The sequence below is a fragment of the Lycium ferocissimum genome, chromosome 7 (genome assembly GCF_029784015.1).
Source record: "Lycium ferocissimum isolate CSIRO_LF1 chromosome 7, AGI_CSIRO_Lferr_CH_V1, whole genome shotgun sequence".
NCBI lineage: Eukaryota > Viridiplantae > Streptophyta > Magnoliopsida > Solanales > Solanaceae > Lycium > Lycium ferocissimum.
In genome coordinates this window covers 53,409,556-53,435,116 of record NC_081348.1, presented here as the reverse complement: position 1 = coordinate 53,435,116, position 25,561 = coordinate 53,409,556, and the positions used below count along the sequence as shown (strand labels likewise).

The 25,561-nt window shown below is 39.8% G+C and overlaps 1 protein-coding gene across 2 annotated transcripts in view; it reads left to right on the top strand.

Annotated features, from left to right (window-relative positions):
* Nucleotides 1-587: 587 nt before the first annotated feature.
* Nucleotides 588-25,561, top strand: part of LOC132065663 (uncharacterized) — a 49,337-nt gene continuing 24,363 nt past the window's right edge. The window contains exons 1-8 of one of the 2 annotated variants that reach the window (XM_059459152.1): nt 588-844; nt 1,754-1,921; nt 2,068-2,157; nt 3,738-3,874; nt 3,977-4,067; nt 4,180-4,262; nt 4,386-4,492; nt 23,114-23,266. In XM_059459152.1, coding sequence (XP_059315135.1) covers nt 650-844; nt 1,754-1,921; nt 2,068-2,157; nt 3,738-3,874; nt 3,977-4,067; nt 4,180-4,262; nt 4,386-4,492; nt 23,114-23,266 — 1,024 coding nt within the window. In that variant the 5' untranslated portion in view covers nt 588-649. Of the gene's footprint in view, nt 845-1,753; nt 1,922-2,067; nt 2,158-3,737; nt 3,875-3,976; nt 4,068-4,179; nt 4,263-4,385; nt 4,493-23,113; nt 23,267-25,561 lie in introns of those variants that run through there. The other variant, XM_059459153.1, reaches the window with a different exon arrangement.

Below are 25,561 nucleotides of genomic sequence, written 5' to 3'. Positions count from 1 at the left end.
CTGAACTGAAATTTAGCATGAGTACCCCTACCTAAAACTTTAAATAGCAGTCCAAAAAGATACTTCCTCCGTTTCAGAAAGATTATCTTAATTTGTACTTGATACGAAATTTAAGAAATAAAGAAAGATTTTTGAAATATGTGGTCTAAAATAAGTCTTTAAATTTATGTGATTATATATTGATCACATAAAATTAAATTATTTCTAAATATAAAAATATGTCAATCGAAAATAAGGAAAATAAGTAGGCGTTTGGCCATAGATACCAAAAATAAATTCACTTTTTCTTTTGGAATTTTTAGAGTTGGAGTTGTGTTTGGTCATAGTTTTTGAAATTATAATTATAAAAAAGTGAGGTTTTTTTTGAAAAATAATTTTTTTGAGTTTTTGATATTTTAAAATATGTGAAATATTTATTGCCAAATGCTCAAAAGTGAAAAAAGTAAAAAATTTTTTTTTCCAAAAAAAGTGAATAATTTTTATGGCCAAACGGCACCCAAGACATTTGTTGTTAACTAAGGGAGGACTTCCTATGTGTTTGCCAATTTCTTGAGGAAAAGGTTAGGTAATATATACTTTAAACAAACACTTTTAGAGAGCGGTACAATACCTAGAATCAAACGATCTCTCCAAGGTTTTCACAGAAAAAATGGCGGACTCTTCTTCTTCTTCATGGTCAAGTATGTTGTCTGGAAAATCGGATGTTGAGAAAGAGGAACTTCTTGATCGAATGCTGACAAGGCTCGCACTTTGTGATGACTCCAAATTACAAGACTTACTCACTAAGCTTCTTCCTCTCTCCATTGCTTCCCTTTCATCTAATGCCCCTCTTGTTCGCAACAAAGTAACCTTATCATTTTTCTATGCTTTTTACTCAATTTGGTCTCTTCATTTTCTATTTTCTTGATTCTTGATTACTAAATAGGTCTTAAAGTATTCTATTTTCTTGATATCAGTAGTAGGACTAATTTAAAATAGTCATTTTCCCCCAATTGGGTCTCTGAATTTTCTATTTTCTTGATTCTTAGTTGCATCATTAAGCTCATTTTTTTTTTTTGTGATGTTAACCATATTTATACACTACTAAAATGGGTCTTTTAATATTATGTTTTCTTGAATTTCTTTATATCTGTGGTAGGAGTAATATAAAGTAATTAGTTTTTCCCCGTCTCAAGACTTGTACCTTTTCTTGACTCTTAATTGCACCATCAAGCTTTAGTTTTATTGTCATGTGGCAAGAGCAAGAATCAATCGACTAGCTTGTGAACTCTAGTTATTTAAGGGGTCGTTTGGTTGGTGGGATAAGGATAATAATCCCGGGAAAAGATGTGGGATTGTTTTATACTGCGGTTGGTGATAGGTATTAATTATTCCCAGGACTATGTTATCACACCACTGTGGAAACAGCCTCCTGCAGAAATGAACGGTAAGGGTGCCTACTATAGACCCTTGTGGTCTGGCCCTTCCCCAGACCCCGCACATAGCTCCCATCCCACCAACCAAACGACCCCTAAGTACTTTAAACATGGGCAACAGGCTTCTAGTTTGGGATGATTCACGAGTCTTGCACTTTGTATGAATTTGTTTGTATATAATCAGTCCCTCCATTTTTGAACGTGTTCTTTTTCTTTAGTTGCATTCTCAAATATGAGTAGCGTGGTAGGTCTGTTTGTTTCTTAAATTTTCTGATAATGCTGTTTGTTCATTAATTTTTTGAACACGTATTAAGTTGTAGTTGTATTCTTTCCATTAGGTACTTGAGATTCTAAGCCATGTGAACAAGAGAGTGAAGCACCAACATGACATTGGTTTGCCATTACCTGACCTGTGGCAGTTATATATGGAATCTAATGCCTCATCAATGGTTAGGAATTTCTGCATCATGTATGTTGAGATGGCAGTTGAACGCGCAAGAAAGGAGGTCTGAGTTAAATATTGGCTTCACATGAAAAGAAGCTCTCACTTTTTTTTTTTTTTTGGGGGGGGGGGGGTGAGGGGGGTGAATTTGACGTCATTTTGCGAGGCAAATGTAATTAACTTTGCTAATTCTACTATTTGTTGTTCCAGGATAAAGAAAATATAGCACCTAATTTCTTAGCTAACATTTCAAAGCTACCTCTTCAACATCAAGACATACTGTTGAGGGTCATAACCAAGGTAATCACATCTTCTTCATCTTGAATATATATGATTCTCATTCTCCTTTTAGTTGTGTATGGTTGTCAGGATCTGCAAGCAAGATGTAGGGAAGAACAGTAAGGAAAAGGAGAGTGACTCTAGTGGAGTTGTCCGGTTGTCCAAAAATTTGTGCAGAAGCTAGAGACTTAGAGGACTACTTTTCAAATTTAAGCATATTTGCTACACACTCCCACATAGCAGGGTCCGGACCATATGTGCACAAAATCTTATGAATATTCTTTCTAACGATTTTGATGCATATTTTCTTAATACAGAGGAAATGAATATACATACATATATATTCATAAATTAAAATGAATGTATATTATAAGGACAATATTGTTTGTAGGAAAAATGACTAAAGTACACTATTTTTTCTTAAAGACATTTGGCATAAATATTACTGACCATTGTTATCACTTCATGAGTGATTGACAATGTATAAGACAAAGATGCAGCAATAAAAAAGAAGACATGTTATGGAGTAGATAGATTCTCCTAGGAATTTCTTGTGAGTTTTGCAAGGAGAGGTTTTGCTGGTGCATCTGCCGTCACTGGACAACATGGGGAACTAAGGGATAAATTTCTTGCTTAGGATACTGAAAAGTTATTTTCTCACACTTTCACTGCTCTTTTGTGACTTCCAAATATCCTCTTCGGTGTTCTTAGCTTGCGTTTCTCTATGCTTTCTACGCTCTGCTTTCTGCTTAAGGGATATTATTACCATAAAATTAGCTTTCGATTGGAGCATCTCCACAGGGTTATATTATATTCTGTTTGATGAACATGTGCATCTTGCAACTATTAAGTTACCAAAGCATGTATATGAGGAAAGACCAACTATGACTCAGTGAGCTTGTATTAGGTAATGGTCTAGACAGTAGCTAAAGCTTTCTTCAGAGTATAAGTTTTGTTGTAGATGCCGTTAAGTTGCACTTTATTTGCCTAACATGACCATGCAGTTGAAACAGTCAGGAATAGTTCCTGGAAAACATTTGCATGATACTAATGATCTCTGTAGACACTGGTTTCAATGCCTTTGAACAAGTTAAACATGTAAAGAATACATTTATTATGCACCCAAGGGTGTGGTGTAGTGTCAATGAAGTGGGTTAGAACCATGAGGTCTCAGGTTCAAATCCCAGCAAAGACAAAAAACACCGGGTGACTTCTTCCCATGTGTTCTAGCCGTGGTGGACAGAGTTACTTGGTATTTGTTGCTGGTGGGAGGTGGCGGGTCCCCCATGGAATTAGTCGATGTGCCCACAAGCTGGCCCAGACAACACGGTTATTTAAATAAAAAAGAATACATTTTATTATAACTGGTAGATATCAGAAGTTCATATGGTGCTTATATTGGCATCAACATTATTCGGAATCTTACCTCTAAAAGTGCTATTTGAGAAGTGTAAAAATTTCAGACTGGTTACTTCAGTGAAGATCCTTTGATAAATTGTTAGTAAGTGCTTTATCAATCACTTTGGATTTTGTTCACAAGACAAGAAAAAGCGTTGATCATGTCTGTGTTAAGTTCTAGGTGAAATCTTCTCTGATTTCAGGTGATTGGAGAGTGCCATTCTGCTAAATTAAGTGATGAAGTAGCTGCAAAATATAGAAGCTCTGGTGATCTGCCAGACCACAAGATATTTCTGGAATTTTGCCTTCACACGGTTTTATACCAGCCAACTTCTCAAAGGTTGGGCTAGAGTTTATATTAGTATACTATATTAGTTTGGTGATTTTGACACTTGAGAAGCTAATTGACTAATTTGTTGTAATATAAAATTTATCATTACAGCGGCGCTTGCCCTGCCGGACTTTCGGTTACTCAATGTGATCGTGTCACTGGGAACCGACAATTGACAAGTGACTATTTAAGAAATGTGAAGGTGATTCGGTAGCTTAATGTACCATTCTATAAACATTACATGGATAGATTGGTCCCCATCTCTGTTGACGTTCGGAAGAAAACTTATTGTTGGTCGATCTCTCATTATGCAGTTGGGAATCTTGAATATTGTTCAAGCCATGGAACTGCCTACAGAACTTATTTATCCCCTCTATGTGGCTGCCTCTGCAGATTGGTACTTCTTGTTTCTTTGAAGCTGATTCTGTGGAACCTGATGTGTTTAGGTTTTATTTTAGGTAGTTGAATGTCTTTGCTCCCGTTTGTGATAACATCAGCTTCTTTGGTTGTTTTTTGAAAGTCAAGAGTCTATTGTTAAGAGAGCAGAGGAGCTTCAGAAGAAGAATGCCTCCAGTGTGAATTTGGAGGATGCAAACCTCGTGAGCAAACTGTTTGTGCTATTCAATGGTATGCTATGGATTATGTTAGAATGCAACTTATTTTACCCTGATAATGTGATGCTGGTGATTGAGACATTGAATACATCTTATTAGCGTTGGAACTGAAAGAAAATAAATCTCTGTTAGTGAATCTTTGCATGGGGTTGGAAGAGCGGATTTCCTATACTTACAATTCCCTGATTTCCAGACTGTGTTCTGCACTTTGATCTTCAAAGTTTGTGGGGATTTTTCATCAATTGAGTTTTTCTATGTTTTGGACATGACCTTGTTTACCAAGGATTTGTAGAAATCCTTGCTTGTAGTATAATTGGACCAACAACATCAATGTTTTGCCATTCATTTGAGCTTTGTTTTAATAAGTATTTTCACTTTTTCCTTATCTTTTGGGGCATCTACAGAATCTGAAGCTGTTTTAATTCCTTTTGGTTACTTGGTAGCAGAAAGGTTCTGCACTGTTCTCATGTCATTATTCATTGTGCTTTGGTTCCACTGACCTTGTTCCTTAGGGTGTGTTAAAAAAAAATCAACTCTTTGGTTTTGGTGAGGTTTCGACTAACTTCCAACACCAGTATTAGTTTACAAACTTATGGATCGTTATGATGGTTTGTTTTTAGGCTTAGGGTTTTTAGCTTTAATAGCAAATCCTAGAGGTATCTTTTGTGTTACAGGTGAGGGCGAGTGGTAAAATTTGAGCCTCTTGCTGTGTATGTTACCACTAACACTTTGAGTCGATTAGCTTTAGTTATCTCAAATGGTAATGGGATCTACCTCCAAAACCAGATCATTTGGAACTTTGGGAGAGGTCCATGATAAAGACGTTGTTCCTTTACAAAGGGTTGATGCGACTCTAACAAAGCTCTGACATCATGGAGGTATGGTAATTCTTTTATAAGCGTGGGGCTGTAATCTTATATTACAACTCTTGGAGATACTATTTTGCCAAAGCATTCAAGGCTGACGGGGTGACAAACACAACTAGACTGCCTGACATGACTTCTAGTCTTCATTGTGATGTTTTCCTTTCCCAAAGTAATGCTTCGAGACTACCAGGGAATTGAAAGTAGACACTTCTAAGAACCCAAAACATGGTATGCTATTAAAAGGATAGCTTTATCTGTTTTCTAGTAGAATAGTTTTATAGTTCTGCGCAATATTAACTTATTTCATCATAAGAAATAAACAACAATATGCACAATAATAATCTTGGTTCATTGCCTTCGTTAAAAATGCTCTCTGGCCCAGTTCTCAAGGTAAGAAAAGAAAGCCCTAGTCCGTCACTCTTTCTCCTCAAGGTAAGAAAAGAAAACCCTATTCCGTCACTCTCTCTCCTCAAACATACTTTCCGATCATCCCATACCCATCTCCGTCATGACTCAGCACCAATTTCGACTATCTCTCTCTTCTCTGGCCTTTTCCGACCAACTCTCCACTGATTTTTCTTTATTTCTCTACTCCAAAATAGATCCAGAACACTGCTCTCTTCGTCTAAACACTTTCTGGTCGCCGGCGAATTCTGGTCGCCGACGTACTTCTGACCATTTACTGATCTCAACTATTTTCGACTCTTTCTCTCCTCTATAGCCTCCCATAACCAACATCGCACATATTTCTCTCTCTTTCTACTCCAAAATAGCTTCCAACCACCTTTCTCATCTCATTCAGACCTAAGCTATAGAAATCTGAACTCCCAGCAATCACCCACTGTGATTACTGATCAATAGCCTAAATCTTCTTCTATTATGGATTCCTATAAGATTTATTTTGCAGCCGGTTTTAAGTCTTTCGATATTACGAGGAATGTTTCTCGTTCAGAGGTTTGGTATGATTGGGTTGAACGAGGCAGAAACGTAATGAGCAGCTCATGTTTCAACCAGAAGACCATGGAATGGTTGTGTAATGTATTAAAGGAGGCATCACTAGTTAAAGGTAAAGTCGTGAGAAGATGGAGGTCCCAGGAACAGTTTTCTCAGTTTTTTTTTTCCAGGAATTATAATAGCAAGGGGAGATATATAAGTATCATCAATTTGCAAGGAAAAAGCAGGTCGGTCATAATCATTCCAGAAGTTGCGTTCAATGTGGGTTGGTTGGAGCTGGCCAATAAAATTGAGAAGTTCATTTTTCACTTTGCACCAAAGACACTCCCAAACACAAGATGGTCGTTCCTGAGACTGTCAGAAGGAGTAAATGGATTACAAGAGAAATCAACGATGCTGTAGCAATAGAGAAGGGCGACACTCTAGTTATTAAAGGTGGGTCCAGTCCAGCCCAGAACGAACAGTTACGCAGGAGCATTTATGGCTCTTTCCCTGTGAATTGTATAGAGGCTCCGACTCTTTCAGAAATTCGTAAATGGGCAAGTGCTAATTGGAACCAAGCGCATGGTTTGAACATCTACTAAATGGGGAACAACAGTTATCTTTTCGAGTTTGCCTCAATCATAGCTGCTGAACATGTTTTTAAGGGGAAAATGGATGTGGAAGGAACAAAACTTGAACTTGCAGTGGTGGTCGCCGACAATAGGGCAATCCAGTCCAGGAAGACTTTGAAGGAAACGTGGATCAGGTTGGTAGGCCTACCGTTGTAGCTATGGTCGCATAAAGTTTAAAGGCCGTCGGTGATTATTGTGGAGGGTGGGTGAGAACGGAGGAGGAAACTGAGCCCTGTAACCATCTGAAGTGGGCTAGAGTTTTAATCAAGGGTGGTGGAAATCACATTCCGAAGGAGATGAAGTTAGAATTTGAAGGTACAGGTTATGTAATTCAAATTTGGGATGAATCTCTGGTGAGATTTTACGTCGGAGAAGAGAAGGCTGAAAGGACTGCTGGTTTGACCCAATGGATAAAAGGTGTAGCTGGGGTATCCGGGTCCGCAACAGCTGGCGACAGTGATCACCACGTGGGTTGCTCAGAAAAATTTGAATCCTTCAAAAGTGCACGTGAGATGGCACGTGAGGATCTTCCCTAAGGACTGAATAAAAGGGCTTTGGGCTCGCCTCTTTTGGGCCCTGATCCTTTGGCCCAAATTGTAAACTTAAATATTTCTGAGGAGGCTATCATTAGGCCCTCAGATTCTTTTAATGTTGAAAGTGAGGCCTTCTACGATTCGAATAGTCCACTCCCAGTATATTTGGAGATTCAACAACTTTCTCCAGTTATCGACGAAGGAGAATTTCGCCAAGCCCTCGAACAGAATGACATGCAAACACAAGTGGAGTATGCTCAACTGGAGGCTAGTGGTACTAGAGGTGGGATTATCTTATTGTGGGATAGTAGTATCTGGGAGGGAGTAATTTGTGAGGTGGGATCCTACTGTATTACTGTAAGTTTCTGTGGCAAAACACAAGATTTCTGCTGGCATCTATCAAGTGTGTATGCTCCAAATGGTAGAGAGGAAAGGGAAGAGGTGTGGTGGGAATTGGGGGCTGTTAGAAGCTTCTTGGATGGTCCTTGGGTGATAGCTGGAGATTTCAACACCCTACGATTCCCTTCAGAAAAGAAGAATTGTAATTGATTCAACAAAGCTATGGAAGAATTCTCAGAATTTATAGTGGATATGGAACTGGAGGATTTACTCTCATGATATTGTATTGGACAGGTTTTTGATTTCAGTAGAGTGGGAAGTCTCTTTGAGAAACATTAAGCAACACTTCAGAGAGGATCATAGTCCTTTGAAAAAACTGAAAAATCTTAAAAGAACTGGTGGTTAAAAGAATGGTGGGAGCAAAACTGTTCAAGGCAATTTGGGTATGCAAAAGCAAAGTGTCCCCAATCAATTGTCTGACTTAGAAATGGTTCAAGAACAAAGAATGTTGTCTGAAGATGAGGCTTATTTGAGGGCATCTCTAACAGTAGAGTTTGAGGAGATTGTTAAAAGGGAAGAAGTGGCATGGAGGCAAAGATCCAGGTCTCTATGGCTCAAAGAGGGTGATATAAATACCGAATTCTTTCACAGAACTACCAATTGTCACAAGAGGTACAACAACATTGATAGTTTGTTGATCAATGGGGCCATGGTAGATGATCCATCAGAGATTTCAGAGAGAATCACCAACTTCTATCAGAACTTATACAATGAAACCGAACTATGGAGGCCAAAGTTCAATCTGAGAGAACAATCTATGTTAAATGAGGAGGACAATGTTTTACTTCAGAGCCAGTTTGGAGAACAGGAAATAAAAGATTGTGTCATATCATGTGCAGGGGATAAAGCGCCTGCCCAGATGGCTTTTCTATGGCGTTCTTCATCCATTGTTGGGATGTGGTAAGCAGTGATGTGATAGCTGCTGTTCAGAATTTCCATACCCAAGGTTATTTCGAAAAGCGCTTTAATGCTACCTACATAACCTTGATCCCCAAGAAGGTGGGAGCCAAAGAGTTGAAGGATTTTAGACCAATTAGCCTAATTAGCAGTTTCTACAAGATCATTTCCAAGCTCTTGACTGAAAGGCTCAAGAAAGTGATGTCTAAGATAGTGGATGCTCAGCAAATGGCTTTCATCAAGGGGAGGCAGATCATGGATGCTATTTTGATAGCAAATGAATGTGTGGATGTGAGAAAGATATCCAAGGTTCGTGGGATTCTATGCAAACCAGACATAGAAATGGCTTATGATCATCTCAATTGGGATTACCTATGGAAAACTTTGGAGAACATCGGCTTTGGTCGCTGGTGGATCAAGTGGATATAGTTTTGTGCCAGTACAGTCAAGTTCTCCGTCTTGATCAATGGTTCACCTTCTGGTTTTTTCTCTTCTGAGAGAGGATTGAGACAAGGGGATCCCTCATCCCCTTTTCTCTTTATTCGGGCAATGGGAGGACTCAGTGACACGTTGAAAACAGCTCAAATAAATAACAAGATCAGGGGTTTCAAGGTCAATGCTGGTGACATCAAGGTCCCTCAATTTCCCACCTTTTATACGCTGATGATGCACTAGTTTTCTATGATGCAGAGAGCGATCAATTGAAGCAGCTAAGAGTTATCTTTATCCTTTTTGAAGCTATTTCTGGGCTCCACATCAATTGGGAGAGGAGTTTTGTGTATCCAGTCAATGAAGTTCCAGGTATCAACAGGCTGGCCAACATTCTGGGAGGAAAAGTAGGAGATTTACCCACTACATACCTTGGCATGCCACTGGGGGCAAAGAGTAAATCCATGAATAATTGGGATGCAGTCTTAGAGAAATGCGAGAAGAAATTGGTAAATTGGAAGAGTCAATATCTCTCACTCGGAGGTAGAGTAACTTTGATCAACAGTGTACTAGATGCCTTGCCAACCTACATGATGTCTTTATTACCATGCCAGTTGAGGTCATCAAGAAGCTGGACACTTTGAGAAGGAAAGGAATTTCTAATGGCAAGGCAACTGTGAGACAAAGAAGCATCACCTCGTAGATTGGTGTACAGTTATCTCTGGCAAGCAGGGGGGTGGGTTGGGAATTAAGAACTTGAGGTTACAGAATCAGAGCCTTCTGCAGAAATGGTTATGGAGATTTGCTTCAGAGGAACAATCCTTATGGAAAGAAATAATTATGTCCAGATATAGGATGGAAAATCAATGGATAACAAAGGAAGTAAAGAATCCATACGGGGTTGGGCTGTGGAGAACTATCAGGAATCAGTGGCCTAGACTATGGCACAATTCAAAGATAAAAGTAGGCAATGGTGGGAAGATATCTTTCTGGAATGATGTCTGGGTAGGTCAACAATCACTGAAGAGTTTGTTCCCTGATATTTACATTCTGAATCAACAGTAGAAGGCAACAATCTTGGAAGTTAGAGATAATCAGGGATGGAACCTCAGCTTCAGGAGAATGCTCAATGATTGGGAAGTGGAAAGGCTGACACTCTTGAACAGTTTAAGGATTACTCCAATGAGGTGGACAGTTTAGTTTGGTTGAAGGATAAGCAAGGAAGATTCTCAGTCAAATCTGCCTATAATTGCATCAGTAACATCAGTCCTCAACTTGGTTTCTGGCCATGGAAAATGATTTGGAAAGTTAAAATTCCATACAAAGTGGCATGCTTTACATGGTTAATGGCTAAACCAGTGTTTTGGACGGCGCGAGCTCAAAGGCGACAAGGCCTGCCTCGCTCTAAGGCGCGGCGCGCGGCGAGGCGCTCGCCTTTTTGAAGTGCGGCGCCAATAAATACCAAAAAATTAAAATATTTAATTGCAGGCGGACAAATTCCACATTTTTTTACATTTCTGTAACCACCAATCAAATGTTGTTTGTGTCGAGTAATTCCGCCATTGAAAGTTTCTCGACAAAAGATACATGTGACTGAATCTTTTGTTGGGCCTTTGGCACCATAATTCCAACCTATGTCTTTTTTGCTAGCGTCCGACGATTCCATTGAATTTGAACCTACTGTTTATAACTGTGTAACAAAATTTAAACAATTATTGAACAGAAAAAATAGGAGCAAAACAACCAATGCCTCACTGGTCCAAACAGAGAAAAAAAAAACAGAGGAAGAAACAGAGGAGAAAAAAAAACAGAGCAATTAACAGAGGTGAAAAAAAACTGAGGGTAAAAAAACAGAGGAGAAAACCAGAAAACGAAGAAGAGAATAGAATCAGTCAAAAAAAAAAAAAAACCAGAGGTGGCCAGAAATAGGACAGTTGTCGCCGGAAAAAAAAGAAGAAGAAAGAAGAAGAACAGATGAAGAAGCAGAAGTCGAAAATACAGGAGGAAGAAAGAAGAAGAAAGAAGAAGAACTGAAGAAAAAGAAGAAGGAGAAAGAGACATACCTGAAACCTTGAAGGAGAAGAGAGGAGGAGGCAAACAAAAAACCCTAGCTGCTATTTTTATTTAGTCCTCCACTTCATTTAAGTCCTCCACTTTTTTTAATTGTTTTTTTTAAAACCCTAGCTGCTCGCCTCGCCATTTATTCTCGCTCGCCATGGCGCCATCCTCGCCTTTCTCGCCATTGGCGCGCCTTTTGAAGGTCTGCTCGCCATGGCCATGAAAGGCGCAGCAGCCACGCCTTGCCTCGCCTCTCGCCAAAGGCGAGAAGGCGCTCGCCTTTAATAACACTGGGCTAAACAAGCCGTTTTAACACAAGACAATGTGATGAAAAGGGGTTTACAACTTTGCTCCAGGTGTTTTTTTGTGAAACTGAAGCTGAAACAATAAATCATCTTTTCCTTCACTGTAAAGTGACTGAACAACTTTGGCAGTTCTTCATCAATTCAAGAGTGCTTAGTTGGACTATGCCAAGGAATACAGTTGAAGTTCTTGCATGCTGGAACAGAGATGGTAATTTGTCAAGCCATAGGGAGAGATGGAAGATTGTTCCAGCTTGCATCTGGTGGACTGTCACGTCCCAAAATACCCGCTAGACGTGATTGGCACCAAAGAAACACCACCAGCTGTGCGAACCTATATATCATACCCTTAATCATTTACGAAAACACTAAAAGAAAATAAGTGCGGTGTTCAACAACGTTATTAATGATAAAAATGCGAAATAGTCGCCAACCAAATCCATAATCGATTTATGAAAACCAACCAACGCTAAGATAAAAAATCTCTAGCCCACATCCTACACTAAGACATGGAGCATCTAACGTAGTTAGTTATACGAGTTTCGAGTGTCGGGCATGTAAACCCAAAATAAAAAAAAATAACTAGAAATAAACTAGATAAACCGAAACGGCCGCTCTCCACGAACAATGCGCGGCTCACCTCAAAGAAAATCCACTCACGAAATCTTCAACTACCAAACCTCATTCTCATATTTAACCGTACGGACTACGCAGGTAAGGAGTTAGTTATACATAAATATAACCGCAAGATCCCGCTCACCACTTTAAATACCCCTAACAAGTGTTAGAAAAATACAAACACACAACAAGCACAAAATATTACATTACATGAATATATCATTAAATGATAAGAACCAAGGCCCAAACCACCGTTTATCAAGTATATTATATATCTCAACACAATTTACACTAAGGACCACATCGTCATAAAGCATAGCTTAAAGAATTAATCAACACCATGAATCCACTTCGCAACATACACAATGTGCCAAATATGTTGGGAAGCATACACAATGCTAAGGAAGCATACACAATGCCCCAATATCATTAAGAAGCATACATTAATGCTAGGGAAGCATACACAATGCCTAATATCATCAAAAAGCATACACACGCGAAGGGAAGATACACAACGCCTCAATATCATGGCTCGCGGCTATATCACATCACAAAACAATTTATGAAGAGAGTTTTAGATTATTTGAAAATAAAATATACGGGCGGCTCTTAAGGACCACCGATTCTCGCTTAACACACGCTCGCCCCAACACATGGACCAGCAAGACAAAACATATTTTTAAAACAGGTTTTGAAAAGCAAGTACTCAAAGTTTAAAGTCTCACTTACCTCAAATTCACAATTCAAGCACACTTCCCAATAAATCAAAACTGTGTTCTCGAGTCTCCGGATTGCCTCAAACTACACGAAAACGGATTTTGAATGGTCAAAACCCTTAGCGTACACCACTTCTATATTTTTAGAGGCTTAAACGGTTAAAGTCAAATTTTAAAGGACGAAAACGCCCTCCGGTCAATGTATTCAAAATCCGACAAGACATATGTTTTCCAAGGCCTTAACGAGGATTCCAACGATATATGTAAGTCTAAAATCCGACACTATTTGCCCTTTCAAATCAATGATTTTGATCAAGAACCCAGAGCTAAACTTTCTCAATTCCTCAAAATATCCCCATATTTTCACCATAAAGATTCACCCATAATTATGTAACAAACTTAAATAAAAGTTAGAGTCATTACCTTAATGAGTTGGGTGGAAAATCTTTATTTTTCTTCTCTCCCTTCTTCTCTTTTTCTCCCTTTCTTCTTGCGCTTTTTTTTTTCTCTCGTTCGGCTTCGTTGCTCTCGCTTTTGTAATTCACGTCTGATTTTCTTATTCCCTTTTACTCTTTATTTTTTTTTTCTTTTTGTGGGCTTGGCCCATATCTCTTTTTCCTTTTTTTTTTCCCCCTAAAGGACCCTTTAATCCTCATTTTCTTTTATTTTGTACCACTTAATTCTTCTATATTTTTTTATTTTTATTTTGATTAAATACCAAAATAACCCCTTATTTAATATGGGTTATTACATTCTCCACCACTTAAAATGACGTTCGTCCTCGAACGGGTCTAATTCATACCTGTCGCGTTAAATAAATGAGGATATTTATCGACTCCCAAGTAGCCTCCTCGGTTGGGTGGTTACGCCATAACACTTTGACTGAAGCTACCTTTTTCGACCTCAATTGTCGTACTTGCCTATTTAGAATAGATATGGGACCCTCCTCATAAGTCAAATTCTCATCGAGCTCCACATCCTCTGGCTGAATCTTTTGGCTATCATCACCAACATATCTTCTTAGCATAGACACGTGAAATACAGGATGAACAGCAGACAATCTAGGTGATAAAGCAAGTCTATATGCCACCAACCCAATTCGATCCAAAATCTCATAAGGACCAATGTATCTTGGACTTAACTTACCTTTTCGACCGAATCTCATAACTCCTTTCATAGGGGATACTTTTAGAAAGACTTTTTCCCCCTCCACGAACTCCATATCACGTACTTTCTTATCCGCATAAGACTTTTTTATCCTTTGTCTTGTCAGTCTCTCGAAGCCGTTCTCGTATCAACGCAACTTTTTTTCCAAGGCTTCGCCGAACCAAATCCGACCTAATAGTTGTGCTTCGCCGGCCGAACCATCCAACCGGTGAACGACACCGCGACCATATAGAGCCTCAAACGGCGTCATCTGTATACTCGATTGGTAGCTGCTATTATAAGCGAACTCTGCCAAAGACAACTGATCGTCCCAATGACCACCAAAATCTATCGCGCAAGCTCTAAGCATGTCCTCTAAAATCTCGAATAACTCGCTCAGATCGTCCACCGTCGATTTGGGATGAAAAGACTCAACTCGACCTCGCGAACCCAACGACTTCGAAAACACTTCCAAAACTCAGCAAATCGTGCACCTCGATCGATATTATAGAAACGGGCACACCACGAAGTCGAACTATCTCACTCGAGGTAAATATTCGCTAACCGCTCGCGGTATGGGTAACCCGAAGGCATAAAATGAGCGGATTTTGTGAGTCTATCCACAATCACCCAGACTGAGTCATGTTTCTTGAAAGTATTCGGCAAACCAACTACGAAATCCATCGTAATCCTTTCCCACTTCCACTCTGGGATAATCAAGTTTTGCATTACTCCACCGAGTTTTTGATGTTCATATTTAACCTGCTGACAATTTAAGCAACTTTTCACATGTTTCAAAATATCAGCCTTCATACCTTTCCACCAATATAATCCACGCAAGTCTTGGTACATCTTCGTAGCACTGGGGGATGAGTATCGCGACTATGAGCCTCTTCAAGAATTACTGCTTCCCATCACCCACCATAGGAATACCGCGATTCACTATGACAACGTAACACGTCTTCGCCATTAATAGAGAATGACTTTACGCCCATTTTGCACTCGATCTCGTAGTTCAAAAGACGGATCTTCATATGTGCAAGCCTGACTTGTCCCACTAAGGACGATTCGTGCCACCATACCGCAAGTAACCCGCCCCGCACCGCGATCAATCCGAACTCCGTGGTTGGCTAATGCCGAATATCCTTAGCCATGAGTCGTTCTTCGCTAAACCGCCAAGCCGCCCATATACTTTCTACTTAAGGCGTCTGCCACCACATTCGCCTTACCAGGATGATACAAAATATTAAGATCATAATCTTTAAGTAACTCTAACCACCGTCGCTGTCTCAAATTTAGATCTCTTTGCTTGATTATGTATTGCAGACTCGTGATCGTATAGATTTCACCACGCCACCATAAAGATAGTGACGTATGATCTCGAAAGTGCAAATACAATTGCGGCCAATTCTAAGTCGCGAGTTGGATAATTCTTCTCATGTTTCTTTAGCCGCCGAGACGCATCGAGACGCATAAGCTACCACTTTGCCATTTGCGCATCAAGACACAACCCAACCCGACTCGAGACGCATCACATAAATGGTGAAATCACCTCATCAGTAGGTAAGGTCAAAATCGGTTCGTAGTCAATGCAACCTTTAATTTTTGAAAACTTTCTGAACATTCATCTGACCACTGGAATACGACACCTTTCTGAGTTAAACGTGTCAATGGAGCGGCTATCTTCGAGAAACCCTCCACAAACCTCCCGTAATATCCAAGTCCCTAGTCACGATGTCGCGTATCTCGCGGGAGTAGTGGGTTGAGCCAATCTCGAATCGCTTCAATTTTCTTTGGATCAACTTCAATCCCATCTCTCGGGACACTCGCGTGTCCTAAAAAGGAAACCGTGCTCAACTGTGAACTCACATTTTGAGAACTTGGCATAAAGCTTTCGTTCCTTCGTGTCGTAGCACAATTCTCAGTGTTGTCCATGCTCACCCTCACTTCGAGAGTAGACCAAAATATCATCAATGAACACAATCACAAAATGGTCTAAGTATGGCTTGAATACCCGAGGTCCATAAATGCGGGGGCATTAGTCGGCCGAATAACATCACCAAAAATTCAAAGTGCCCATATCTTGTCCGAAAAGCTATCGGGAGATGTCCTCGCCCGATTCTCACCGATGATAACCTGATCTCAAGTCGATTTTGGAAAAATGAGTAGCACCCTATAGCTGATCAAACAAATCATCAATACGAGGCAATGGATGCTTATTCTTGATAGTCGCCTTGTTCAGTTGCCTGTAGTCAATGCACATTCTCATCGTGCCATCCTTCTTCTTCACAAATAACACAGTGCACCCCAAGGCGTTACACTAGGCCTAATGAACCCCTTATCAAGTAGCTCGTGAGCCGAGCCTTCGTTCTCTCAACTCGACCGGAGCCATACGATATGGAGGAATAGAGATAGGTCGAGTCCCCCGGAACTAAATCACCGCCGAACTCGATTTCTCTCATGGGGGTGGCGGGTAAATCTTCGGGAAAAACATCCGCAAATTCGCGAACAACAGAACACTATCAATAGTAACATTCTCCGCTCGAGTATCATGAACGGTGGCAATAAAACCCAAACACCTATGATTAATCATTCGGGCGTGCTTCTTTACATAAGATATTATTTTTTCCTTGAGTCGCACGAGTCATGCCTTTCCACACTAAAGGTTCTCCAGGAAAATTAAAATGTATAAGCTAGCATAGCAATCAACCAATGCATAACATGATGCCAACCAATCCATGCCCATAATCACATCGAAAGTTTGGACATAATGGTAACACACATAGATCAACTACGGTGTCCCCGCCCCGAACGTATATCACACAATCTCTATAAACTCTATCCACTAATATACTCTCCCCACCGGGGTTTCCACCACATATGACACATTAATAGACTCAACTCCCCGTTCTAAGAATATAGCAAAAGAATTAAGATACATACGATTACGTAGAACGGGGATCAAAGAGCAACGCACCACGAGAACCGATAGTAATAATACCCGTGACTACCGCATTGGGGACGCCCGACATCCCGTCCGGTCATAGCAAAGAATCCCGTGGTCCACCCCCTCCCCGAGCAACCCGCGCACCCCCGTCGACCCCGCCCACGAGCACCCCGGCGAGCGGCCCTAGCCGGTTAAATCCGACCCCGCGTAGCTATAGAGTTCCCCGCGTCGGTAAGAGCTCGACTAGCACCCGAATTTCCTTGTGACGCAGTTAGCAATATGCCCCTTTTCACCACAAGTAAAACAAGCCCCATCCGCCCCAAAGCAACGACCATCGTGATTTCTACCACAGAACACCTGATGATAACCCGACCGGGCGAGCCGCTACCCTTCTCTCCGCATCCGCCGGGCCGCCGGCCCCGTCTAGCCGAAAGCCACTAGAAGACCGCACCACCGATTCCCGACCGAGCAGTCCGGACCGCCCACGATAAAAACCGCTCTTGCCCCAGATGGGGCACTACTAAACCCACCCGTGTTACGTGACTTTTTGCTTTCACGCTCAACTTTGTCCATCTCTAGATAGGACTCGTAACGGAGAGCATTGTCAACTACATCTGAATAGGTACCATATCGCACATCTCGTACTACAGGACCACGATAGCGATGCTCAAGTCCATCCACGGATCGCCTCACCTTCTCTCTCGGATCCTCAACCAAAGAAGGCACATACCTGGATAAATCTGTAAACTTGGCCTCATACTCTGTAATGGTCATAGTTCCCTGCCGCAAATTATTGGACTGACGTCTCATGTCATCTTGCTTGCTTAATGGAATAAACCTGTCCTTAAATAGTGCTAAAAATTCTGACCAAGTAATGGGTGGTAACCCTGCTTGTCTACCTCTCTAAATCGAAATCCAACAAGACTCTGCAGACCCTCAGAATAAGAAAGTGGCAAATTCCACACTACGAGTCTCCTTCGCCCCAACGTAGTCAATATCTTTTCACAACGATCAATGAACGAGGTTCAATGTTGGTGAAGCATCGCTCGGTGGCTTAAGATTCATGAAATTCTTAAACTCCTCGATTGCCCCGTAGACCGGACAACCTCATTGAGGGGCTCGAGGTGTCCGATTAGTCGCAACATTCAATCGAACTTGAGCTTGTTCGTGAAGTGACTCCGAGGACGGAAGTCCACCATGATTAGCGCCAATGCCTCCAACACATTAAACAATCTCGGTCACCACATCCGCGGGCAAAGCAATAAGAGGGCAAGCGGCCCGGTGTCGGGAGTGTTTTGAACCACTTGTTCGCACTTGCTTTCGACGCAACTCGGGCCGACCCCATTCACAACTTCAGCCGAGGAGTGGCCCGAGTCCTAGCCCGAGCTCTAGTCCGACGAGCATTAGCTTGTTTACCACCGCGGGTAGCACCGTCCACACCACGTTTAGCAGACGAAGACGCGCGTTTTTAGCCTATCGCGAAATAAATATTACAAGGTTAGACTTGATTCAACTCACGCACGAACAAGGAATGAAAGAAGGGAAAACTTCCTAGATGTCTAGTAGCCTCAAGGTCATAAGTATGGACGCCTACATACCTATGAACAAGACTCTACTAAACACTACTCCATGACCCGGGACTTAAAGCTTAAGTTCTGATACCAACTTTGTCACGTCCCAAAATACCCCTCGTGACGTGATTGGCACCCAAAGAAAATACACCGCCAAAGTAGCCATATATCATATCCTTAATCATTTACGAAAGCACTAAAAGAAAATAAGTTTGTGTCCAACAATGTTATTAATGATAAAAATGCGAAATAGTCGCCAACCAAATCCATAATCGATTTATGAAAACCAACCAACGCCGATAAAAAGAATCTCTAGCCCACATCCCACACTCACAGAGCATCTAACGGAGCATCGTAAACCCAAAATAAAAGAAATAAATAGAAATAAACTAGATAAAGCAAAATGGTCGCTCCACGAACAATGCGGTGGCTCACCTCAAAGACAGTAATCCACTCACGAAATCTTCAACTACCAAAACCTCATTCTCAATAAGATCCGTACGGATACGCAGTAAGGAGTGAGTTATACATAAATATAACCCAGTAAGATTCTCGACCCGCCACTTTAAATATCCCTGAAACAAGCGTTAGAAAATACAAACACACAACAAGCACAAAACATTACGCACATGAATATATCATTATATAATAGCAACCAAGGCCCAAACCACTGTTTATCAAGTATATTATATATCTCAACACAATTTACACTAAGGACCGTCATAAACAAAGAAGTTAAAGAATTAATCAACACCATGAATCCACGGCAACATACACAATGTGCCAAATATGTCGGGAAGCATACACAATGCCCCAATATCATCAAGAAGCATACACAATGCCCCAATATCATCAAAAAGCATACACAATGCTAAGGGAAGCATACACAATGCCCCAATATCATGGCTCACAGCTATATCACATCACAAAATAATTTATGAAGAGAGTTTTAGATTATTTGAAAATAAAATATATGCGGGGCCGGCCTCAAGGACCACCGATTCGCAAGCACACGCTCGCCCCAACACATGGACCGAGCGGACAAAACATATTTTTAAAAACGGGTTTTGAAAAGCAAGTACCCAAAGCTTAAAGTCTCACTTACCTCAAATTCACAATTCAAGCACACTTCCCAATAAATCAAAAGCGCGTTCTCGAGTCTCCTGATTGCCTCAAACTACACGAAAACGGATTTAGAATGGTCAAAACCCTTAGCGTAAACCACTTCTATATTTTTAGAGGCTTAAACGGTTAAAGTCAAATTTTAAAGGACGAAAACGCCCTCCGGTCAATGTATTCAAAATCCGACAAGACATATGTTTTCCGGAAGGCCTTAACGAGAGGATTCCAACGATATATAGAAGTCTAAAATCCGACACTATTTGCCCTTTCAAATCAATGATTTTGATTGAAGAACCCTAGAGCTAAACTTTCTCAATTCCTCAAAATATCCCCATATTTTCACCATAATGATTCACCCATAATTATGTAACAAACTTAAATAAAAGTTAGAGTCATTACCTTAATGAGTTGGGTGGAAAATCTTTACTTTTCTTCTCGCCCTTCTTCTCTTTTTCTCCCTTTCTTCTACTACGTTTTTTTTTTCTCTGTTCGGCTTCTATTGCTTCTGCTTTTGTAATTCACGTCTGATTCTCTTATTCCCTTTTACTCTTTATTTTTTTTTTCTTTTTGTGGGCTTGGCCCACATCTCTTTTTCCTTTTTTTTTTTTTTTTTGATTAAATACCAAAATAACCCCTAATTTAATATGGGTTATTACATGGACAATATGGAAGGAGAGGAATCAAAGATGCTTTAAAGACAAAAGTATCACCTTCCAGAAATTGAAGATGAATTGTCTAGTGTTTTTCTATTTTTGGTGTATTCATGAATTCCCCCAAGAGGTAGAGGATATAACTAGTATTCTAGATTGTTTATAGGGCTTTAGGTGGTAGGTTTTGCTTTCTCTAACTACTACTTGTAATTACTACTGAAAGTACACTTTTGGTGTATTTTCTTTGTTGATAATAGATATGTTAACTGTTCAAAAAAAAAACAAAAAAAATAATCTTGGTTCAAACCATTAAAAGTTCTGTATTCCTTGGCTTAAACCATGTAATAGACTCAGAAAATCAAATATTCACAACAACAATTATGCCTCAAAGAAGTTGGGTTCAGCTATATGAATTTTCACTTTTCCACTAAGTTGAGCGGACTCTTCGTTTTTGATGTTGCACTCGTCTTGACACGGGACGGGTGTGGGATACGTCTCGGATACGGTCAACCAACTTCGGATTCTTTGACCAAAGTCTATGGACAAATTTGGTGGGAAAATTGAGATTTTTGAAAGATAAAACAAATTTAAGACATGGGAAATGACATACCTTCAATATTATAGTCCTTTTGTCCCATATTCATTGCTTCATGTTTCAGGCCAAACAGAGAGAAACCAAGAATTGAAGGGGTCGTGTTCTTTATAGCTCTATTTTTATAATTTTGAATTTTCTTGGCCGAATCCCCGCACCCGTATCCACACCTGATCCCTACTCCCGAATCTTAAAATTTAGATTTTGTCGAATCCGACACTCAGATCCATGGCGGTATCATATACTTGCACCCGAGGCCGAGCAACTTAGCTTTTCCATTTGAGCTGAGGGTCTTTCAGAAACAATCTCTCTGCCCCACAAAGATAGAGGTAAGGCTTGCGTACATCTTACCCTCTCCAGACCCCATTTGTGAGATTATCTTTTGGGTATCTTTGTTGTTGTAACTTTTCCATTTAAGCTCAATTCATGTAAACCATCATATCAAATAAAAACAAAAGTGAAAAATAAGTTAATTATATATAAATTTTAGTAATAATAAGGCGAAATACATAGATGGCACCTTTAAGTTGTCCACAACGACCAAATAGACACCTTAACTTTGCCTGGATAGACACATTTACTTGACACAGGTGTGTCTCGTGGATACCTCAAGCTGATATGGCTAAATATATGTCTTTCCCCCAAATTTGAGCCTGTGAAATGTTTAAATTCTATTTTCCTTTTTTAAAATTATACGGGCCCCACATTTTCACCATCTTCGTCATACTTCTTCAAATCTCCATTCACCATTAAAGTATCATGAAAATTTCAACCTCAAAGAAAATATATAGGGTCTAAACAAATGTTTAGCTAAATTTTGACACACCTAAATTTGACCCATAAGAACTAGATAACCCCCAAAAATAAGATATAAAAGAAACAAATTTCTGCTCTAGAAAATAGAAATAGAGGGGAAAGGAGGGGGGAGGATGCAGGAACAACGACGGGAAAGGTGGGGGAGTAGCATCGGAGGTAAAGAGGTGTTGAGGGAATGATGAGGATGGAGAGGTAAGGAAGAGCAGATTCAAGAAGAAGAAGAGGGGTGGAGGGGAGGGTTTTTCTATAAAAAATGGAAGTTACAATTTCTTGAAAGAGATGTACAAAAAATTGCATTTTTCTTAAAAAAATTACTATTCTATTAAAAAAACACGTATCATCCGCTGATTTGTCCATTTGGTACGTTCTGCGATTGCAGCTCACGCGTAAGGTCTGCTGGATCCGGGTGTCCACGGGACACACCTGTGTCAAGCAGAGGCGTTTATCTAGTCATTGACAACTTAAGATGTCTATCCGGTCGTTGTGGACAACTTAAGGGGAACATCTGCTATTTCACCTTATAACAATATTGGAAGTCTCTTACAAGACTAAATCCTATCCCCTAACTATCTTTTTCTTCCATTGTGCCCTATCGTTAGCTAAGTCTGCATTGATTAAAAATCAAATATTCACTAGTATCAAAAATTGTAGGGAAATCTTTTTCTTCCGAATAACATGCTGAAAAATATTAAACAATTTATGGAAGCAAATCGACTTCCAATACAATAAGGCAAACTCTCATTTCTCTAACATAAATACTTTTAGCTTACTTCAGATACCGTTACTACCATAAGAACAATATCATTTGCACCCAAGGGTGAGTGGTCAATGAAGTGGGCAAGAACCATAAGGTTTCAGGTTCAAATCTCCGCAGAGGCAAAAACACTAGGTGATTTCTTCCCATCTGTCCTAGCCTTGGTGGACATAGTTATCTGGTACCTGTTGCTGGTGGGAGGTGGCAGGTATCCCGTGGAATTAGTCGGGTGCGCGCAAGTTGGCCTGGACTCCACGGTTATTTAAAAAAAAAAAGTAGAACAGTATCATTCAGAAAGTAGAAACATACACGTGAAGTTAAGTTCGTACCGCCGAAGTGCAATGTCCAACAAAGAGTTGCACAATAAAGGGAACTAGTCTAGTTATTAACAAGTTATTAACACCCCCCCTCCCCCCCCAAACACACACAAAAACACGCGCGCGTCCACCATGACCTGCAACTACTGTGAGAGGAACATATCTGCAGAGGTTCTTGTCACCATTCATTCACTGGTGTTACTGAAAATTATTTTTTAAGAGCTTATATCTTTTCTTGCCTCATATTTTTCTTCTGATGCATGTCTTTGTCAGCAAGAAATTATTTTGCTCTATCAGTTGCAAATAATACTAACGACGCAGCTGCTTTTGTAGGTACCGCTGGAACTGACCAAATTCCACCAGAGTCGAGAGTCAGTCCTGGAAATCCATCTTTGAGAGCAAAACTGATGTCTATTTTTTGCCGATCAATTACAGCAGCAAAGAGTTTTCCGTTGACTTTACAGTGTATTTTTGGCTGCATATATGGTAAAAATCCTCTCTTTGTGTGCATTAGTCATTTCTGTAAGGGGCCTATAAAATCGTGCAAAGCTTCATTTATGGTTTGCGTTGTTTCTTCAAGATCGTTTGCTGGTATTTTAGCTTCTTTATACGCATGAAATGTAGGATTTAAGCTCATGTAGACTCCTACACTGAGATTTCTACTGGCCTAGAATGATTATGTTTCCCATCTGTGATGTGTCGTTAAATTATTTTGGTCCTGATATGGATAACATATGTTTTTTTCTTTATGCTTATGATATTCTCTAGAGTGGGATACATAAAGGATATGTTTGTGCTTGCTTGGTCTGGTTCTGTTGCAGAAGAGGTACCCTTTCCTTTGGCCCACGGGTTCAGTCTTGGTTCTCAGCAATATAAAGGGGTTCCTCATACAGGAGTTGTCATCTAATAAAATAAGATAAGACATTATTCTCCACTAACGATAAGGGAAGTAATTATTCTCCTATAACAAAGTGGATATTGAAAATCACAATAGAAAATTGGAATAATTTCAGAGGCTTTCCTTGTCTGTTCAATTTATTGTATTTACTAATAAAGTATATCTATTTAGTGTTATTATCCGCAATTTTCACTGTATTCTCTATTCTTTCTATCAACGTGATAAGTAGACAAATGAAACTCTCCGGTGAGTTCCCATTAGAATGTCAGTTTTCCGTCTTCAACGACCATCATCCCGTGAAGCCATTGGCCATATATGTACTGAACATCTCTTTGAGCTCTCCACGTTATGTTTGATTTTTGAAGCTCATATTGATTTCGGCATTGAGTTATATATAATCGAAGATCTGGAAGCAAAAAACAAAAATAGAAGGTGAGTGAAAGTTTACAATAGAAAGCAGCGTTTGCAAAAGAGCTTATAATTTATTCTTTAGTTAACTCGTACACAAACTCCAGGATAAGAATTCAAGGTTTTGCAATTAAGAACTTCAGGATAATGTCCTGGACTTCGAACTCTCCTGATTCTCTGATTCAGTGGGTCTCTGCCACTCCTTAAGTTGAGGTAGTTTTGTCAAATATTATTTCGATTCTAAAAATAACTATTTTTAACTACATTTGAATCTATGGTTAGTTCAGTTAAGGGTCCGAAAAATGGCTATTTGTGAATTTTGTCCCAAGACGAGTAAGCTGTTTCTAGCATACATGTCAAAGTGGGCTGGTCCGGGCTGAGCATGGTCCCTTTAGGGGGGGGACTGAGGGCCACCGGTCGGGGATGAGGCTTAACAGGCCGCTACGAAGGGTGCTTAATACCACCCGTGGTCCATTAAGTTAATAGGCTGTGCTGGTTTTTTTGGGGCTTAAGCCTGGCTTTATTTATTTTTTTGAGTTTTATGTGATTTTTAATGTTAAATGACAAGTGTTGGACTATAAAAAGTTAAGTGTTGGAGACAACAAATGTGAAAACAAAACCTCTTTTTTTTTTGTTTTTTTTACTTTTTAACACTTGCAGTTTTGTATTTCTAGTGTCAACTTGCAACCTCAAGACTAACATCTGAAATTAGATAAAGAAAATTCTAAATTACAGTAGAAAATAAGGAATGCCTTAACTTACTACATCAAAAGAACCATTGCTTTTTGACTAATTGTTTGGTATAGTTGGTCCTGCATCACAAATATCCTCAAATTCGGACGTTCAAAACTATTTTATGAGTCAGAGTGATCTTCCTGTATTCCTGGATTTCTTCACTTCGCCTTAACCCCATCTCTGTAATCCATTGTTCTTTCGGTGATTATCTTTGTTCATTTAGCTGCATTCTTCATTGTCTAAAAGTACTTTTTGAGACCATGGTTGAAACAGGAGTATTCAGCACACCCGAGGCATAGTGGAAAGAACTAGATATACCAAAAGTTAAAGAATTTGTAGAGAATTATGATTCTCTATTATAGACACACAATCTTCTCTACAAATCAGAACCTCATTGGTGGACCAAAAACACATTAAAATTAAGGAGTCTATTCTTAGAATGTACAAAATCAAAATCAAGCTCTTTTGCTTCAAAAGTACTCCTATTTCTTTCCTTCCGTACTGCTCATATAAGTGTTAACTTCCTCCTAAATGTCTGCTCTAACAGTAGGAAATGTTTCTTGGTTGTAAATCTCTCAAGGTCTCCATGTGAAGTGCTCCCATAAAAACTTACATCAAGTAACTAATTTGTCAAGTTTCAAAAGTTGACCTGCATTAAAGAAACTTCCCTTGTTGTTTTGTAATTCTTCTATACACCGAGCCTCTCAATCAATTTGAATCTTCAAGTGGTGTGCCAAGAG